The sequence below is a fragment of the Leuciscus leuciscus genome, assembly GCF_965113295.1.
Source record: "Leuciscus leuciscus genome assembly, chromosome: 10".
In the NCBI taxonomy this organism is placed as follows: domain Eukaryota; kingdom Metazoa; phylum Chordata; class Actinopteri; order Cypriniformes; family Leuciscidae; genus Leuciscus; species Leuciscus leuciscus.
The window spans coordinates 30410550-30416549 of NC_138734.1; the positions used below are offsets into that span (position 1 = coordinate 30410550).

Below are 6000 nucleotides of genomic sequence, written 5' to 3' on the forward strand. Positions count from 1 at the left end.
CAGCATGGTGTAACAAAGCTCACCACTAAATGCTCTAATCTGTGCTGAAGCTGTCCAGCTCGAACCAAGCTAATCCACCTAAGAAAGACAAGCCAGATGGTCACAAGCAACTGCTGAAGTCCTGTACAGGAGCCTGATGACACGTCTGAGGTTCATGATTCTATTTATCTAGTGCCTTGAGTTACAACCGTAAGATCTGTGAAGAGGCAGCAGGCGGCAGCACCTGGTTCTCTAAAGCGGATGGGGTGACAGGCTTCGGCATTCCACAGAATGGTAACCTTGCAATTCCTGGAGCACCAAAGCACGAGGAGCGTGGTCACAGGGGTGTCATGATACAGAGTCACACTCTCCTATGGAGATCACCAAGCTTCGATCGCCATCACTCTCTGAGGAATGTCGTAACTCTAAATCACACTCACACGCTGGTAACTGCACACGCATAGTTCAAGGACTTTGACTGCTGCCCATGTTGGAACGACCTCATGGGACTCAATTCAGGTCGTGTGAGGAATCATTAAAAGAAAATTACCAGCAGAACATCTAAATTATCTCTCAGCAGGAGCTGCATCACCAGAGGACAAGGTGGTTTTCGCTGCAACTACTCATGCCCACAGACACACAAAACTAACCTACAGCCCTTGTTTTTTAAAGAGCAAGATATTTCAAGATCTTTCTGACAGTGTCATATCAAAGCTCACAACCCTTGACCACAATCCCACAGCTACAGACTGGGTTAATGCCCCGCTGAACTGCGTAAGCACCCATGGGGGTGTCACTCTGGGTTAATCTCTGGTGAAAAAAGATCACACAAGCATCATGATAACAACTTTATTACCTGCCCTTCAACACTGCCACATGTTGTTCTCCTTTGCACACACACCTTTAAGACTTATACCTCTGCCAAGATCAAAACAAGTCTCAGGACTCTGGTAACATGACGGGCTACCCGTCCTGTACTACATTTCACAACTTAGCTGGATTTTACTGAAGCTCTGTATTTAATCTCACATTTCTTTTTGTTGTCATAGACAGAGAGGTGGATAGATGAGGGAAGTATTTTATGCAGTGTCAGACGTCATACCTCTAATAGTGCCCCAGATGCGCCCCAGATATTACTTTCTGAGAGTACGAGTGTGAGGCGAACCTTGTTAGCTTACGCGATTAACGTTTATGCATGAGTGCCTCTGCACAAAAGACTTAGCCTAATGTCCTCCACACACTCTCCCCCATCAGCTTTTAATCCACTACCTCCATCGTTCTGAGATATGCTTCACAAAAACATGCCCTTTTCAAACTGACTGACCATCCTCATAAATCAACAGTAAGCCATATAATACCAAAAATGAATAAAATGCATGAGAAAAATTAAACATAAACACCATAAATTGAGTGTTCATTGAAGCAATACAAATCTAAATGCATTTAACTGAATAAGTTGAAGACAAATCTCTCTCACTTCAGTTCCCAACAAACTTCATAGTTGTTAAGAGTTTTAATTGAATGTGATTAAAGAGAAAACATGGACTGTTTTCTAACGATCCTTGTGTAAACATCACAGCAACTCATCAAAGCAAGTCGCAAGCTAAACCCATTCTAGGAGTGTGGCACAGTTTTCCCAGGGTGCCCCAGGAGACTCAAAGGCAGCCAGAAATAGTAGCGAGTACGTAAATGAGAGCATGGCTAGCCTGACGTAACATTGGAAAAACACATGACAGAAAAGTCCCAGTACCGGCACGGGGCACTCTGAGGGGCATGCACCATGACATCTCAATGTATATTTGTTGCCATCAGAGAACAAGTAAAATAATTCTGACCATCAAGCGGCCGCAAATCTTCAGTACCTCACTACCTGTAAAGGAAGAACAAAGCAGAAGAAAATTCAAAGCGTGACTTACCCAGAAGATGAGGTTGAAGACAAACATCATGTATTTCAGACAGCACAGGCAGCCTCTGGCCATGTTGCACTTCTTGAACTCTAGAAGGAACACAAAGGATAGATCCAGATAAAAGACCACGTATTTGCTGCCTTTAGGAGCCTTGTACTTATTACTGCTTTTGTCGTCGCCAGTCGCCCCGCTCTGAGCAGTGGTTTGCGCACGTGGGCCAGTGGACCCGTAAAAGGCGCCGGCGGTAAAGCCTCGTCCTCCAAACGGCAGCCCGGAGGTGGAGGCTTGGGCAAAGTCTGAGTCGCGGCTGTCCACTGAGGGGCTACGGTGGATGGCGGATTCCTCGCTACTTGACTTCTCCATGCTCTGGAACGGAAGCCACGTTCTTTATTTCATTCTCTAGCATGTCTCTTGGAATAGCCCTTGAGCAGAACCTCTAACTTGTTCTCTAGTGCTGCAAAAATACTAGTCTTTCTTTTTCACACAAAAGATCAGGATTAGGTCAATCAGACAGTGGCTTTGCAAAATCGCTTTAGTGGCAGCTTGCACCGTAGCCTTGCTGTAATATCCAGAAGCATTACTCCCACGAGCAGGTGCACGTTGAGTGTAACTGAAGTTTAAGCAGTATTCCTTCACCCTACGCCCCTCTTTACCCCTCTAAAAGAGTGTCCACCCCCAGCCCAAGCAATGTCCGGCTTGGTTCAGCTGCTGCTCGATCCCACACTCCTGCCTGCTGACCTCAGTTGATGAGTTCCCACAGCCTTCTAACTTCCACCCCCGTTCTCCTCTCAGGATTTTGCGCTCCGAGAGACTCTCTAGATCTCCCTTTATTTATTTTTATCCTTGTTTGCCTGAATCAATCACGCTGCTCTGATTTAACCACTCTCCGGCACGGCATTCTGTTCCTTGCTCCTCTCCTCCTCTCTCTGACTGTGCTCTCAATCACTGCTCTGGTGCTGATTCACGCTATTATCAGCAGCCGCATCTAGTGGGCATTCCCTCCCAACCTAGCGCAAAGCTCTCACCTCACTCTCTCTCTCTCTCTCTCTCTCTGCCTGTACTCCTCTCAGCCCCTCCCCTGCCACTCAGATCGCCAATAAGGCAGCAGCTACTGGTGCTAGCCCCTCCCCTAGCCAATACAGCAGCTTTAATGTGCTTATCATCCCTGTGCTTTATGCCTATACATGTTCAGTGCTGTCAACTGTGCTGACTGGCCAGGGGTGAGTCTGGGAGGGCTACGATGAATTAAAAAAATCATGAGCTGATTGAAGAGGAGTGGGACCGAGGGAGGAGGGGGAGTGGGACCGGGGGAGGAATGGTGGGGTTGGATGGGGCAGGGAGATGAATATGAGACCAAGCACGCAGCTGCACATTTGACTATAGCAAGGGACTGTGGATATGTTCATAAAAACAAGGAGCTTTGAGTTGCAATAAGTGCAAAAATAAGGATCTGAATTTAATAATTTAATCCGTTAGTTACATTCATGGGTTAATCAAAAATGTACTACAGTATGTGATATTTACAGATATGTGGCAGTGACACGAAACCTGTGATCATATTTGGAGGTTGGTGTGTGACAGGTGTTTACTACTGTAAAATCCTTTATCCATACTCTCCCATTGCCGTTTAAGAAGCATGGATAAACTGGCAGTGGATCAGCCTCAGGAATTATGGCACCATTTTAAGCATTGACACTGGATAGTTGCTTGGACACGAAACTTGAGTACCTGATGCATTGCTGTGCGCTCACACCAAACATGTGTTTTATACATTCTGTAGACTGTAAATGTGCATAGTTCCAATTTCCTTTAAAAGAGTTCATAAGTCAAGAAAATAGTTAATTTGGCAATTTAAGTTTTCCAATTTCAGTATCTAGCTCTTGTTAGAGAAACTAAAGTGATGTGTTGGCTTAATAACTTAATAGAATATTTACGGACGGACTATAACTTCCAAATCCAAAGAATAATTGCTATAAGGCTAAATGAAAGTTTACCAAAATATTTTCCTCGTAATCAAAAGAGAATGCAAAATCATCTTTGCTAAATATAGTAGAGTAAAATAATATAAAATATAATATATTATATTATAATAGGCTTACAGGGTCCCAGGTTTGAGTCTGACCTGGGTCATGCTCCAATCTCTCCAATCAACCCCATTGCTCATACTTGGATTAAGGAACCATATAACCCTAAGTATCAACCTTTAAGGAGTCCCATAATGTTTGTCCTGCAAATCTTATATCAGAGTTTTGATCTTTCAGAATAAAAATGCAACCTCTTGTCATTCCAATTTCACCTTCTGAAGGATGTGGCAAATGAAATTCAAATGTATAAATTGAAAGGGAAAAAATATTATAATGTGAATATTGGCCAACCCTATTTTCTATAAAAAAAAAATAATAACAAAAATATACAAAACTTAAACCATGATATATCTTCAGACAAGCATATCATAGAAACTTGGAGGTGGACCACAAACAATGTGGTGTAAGCAACATTTGCAAGCATGTTTTCAATAGAAAATGTAGAAATCTAGTTCATTTTACTGTCACGCCTCAGAGACTCTAGACTAAATGGTCAGCAGGCACTAATGAAGCATTTCAAGCTGCAAGTGTGAAACGGTTAATTTGGCCACTTAGATCAGCGAATCAGCCAGCTGTCATCGATCGTTGTGCTTCATCACAATACTGCCTCTAATTCACTGTGCCATCTTTCCAGCAGATATCCAAAGTGCACCTTGTGTTTAGTAGCATGATTCACAGCTTTAAACATCTCCTAATATCAATGCTATTGACGGCGCTATAGAAGGTCTTGATTGAAGAATCTGGCTTTATTCAGAGCTGGAGACCCCATGTGGAAAGCTCCACAATGCAGAGCCCTTCGGGTTGAAGTCATCAGTCTGCTAATGCCTGATTCAATATCGCCTGCGTCAATGCTGGCAACGTGGGTTGATGGGCATTCATTTGGCCACCTCTCGAGACATCTACTCTTGATTCTGTCCTGTGCAGAGGGCACACGCTCAAGACCACACGCCGAACTCGATACCCACAAGAGACCGAGCTCATACTGACTGACTGACAAAAAAAAACAAAAAAAACACACACACACACACACACACACACAAGCAAGCACGAGTTCTCTTGTGGGCATGGATGCACGCACACACACACATACACACAAAAGTTGTCTTTGAAGTTTGAGAAGAACGGCGGTGACGCAGGGATTGATGGGACTGCAATTTACAGCACTGGCCTAAAGCTCCAAACATGCATTTGTATGCATGGATAACAATTACACAATAATCTCAGTTCTGAAGGTGAAAACATTTCAATTTCATTACTGTAATATGGAAACATTATATAATATTTGAATCTTACAGTATTTATACACAGTTGTATTTATTGTACTGAATTTTAAATATATACATTTTAGTTTAAAAAAGGATGACTTGAAAAGGATGGACAAAAACAGGATGACTTTCATTGCAGTACAGTAATGAGATACCAAAGCTTGTTTTACTCTATGGGGAGTGAATTGTCTTTTAGTACTGAAATAGGTGAAACATGAGAGAAGAAAACAATAAATTGATTAAAAACTGATTTTCATATGACAGATCAAATTGCTAAGGTTCATTATTTGCAGTTTTGTATGGATTATAATTTATGGAACTGCTCAAAGGAGCAACTAACCTCAGCAGTTGAAGGGGGAAAAAACCTAATAGTTAATTAGTTAAATGTAAGTTAGTTTATCCTATATAAGGAAATATACAAAAAATGAACGAGAGTCCATTTAGCTACATAATACAAAATTAGACAATATGCACTTTTACAGTAAAACAGTAAAAATGATAAAAACATACACAAAAATATATATAAATAAATTATCATTAGAAATTTAAAGTAACCTCATAATTTTCAGTAACCTCATAATTTTCAGTAAACAACTATAAATGGATGTTTCCAAAAGTCTTTAATTTAAATGTCTGTTTCTCGCTCCATGTCCTAATGTCCGAAAGACATTTGGGACATCATGGTATTTTTTTATAAAATAAATCTGACGACCAAACCCAAGCGTATATTTAACATGATTTTTTGTTTGCATGTATCTCTGAGAA

General features: G+C 41.6%; 1 protein-coding gene across 1 annotated transcript in view; it reads right to left on the bottom strand.

Annotated features, from left to right (window-relative positions):
• Positions 1-4874, bottom strand: part of tspan9a (tetraspanin 9a) — an 89600-nt gene extending 84726 nt beyond the window's left edge. The window contains exon 1 of the mRNA XM_082181847.1: positions 1896-4874. Within this exon, the coding sequence (XP_082037973.1) occupies positions 1896-2249 (354 nt within the window). The 5' untranslated portion in view covers positions 2250-4874. The remainder of the gene's footprint in view (positions 1-1895) is intronic.
• Between the last annotated feature and the right edge of the window lie 1126 nt (positions 4875-6000).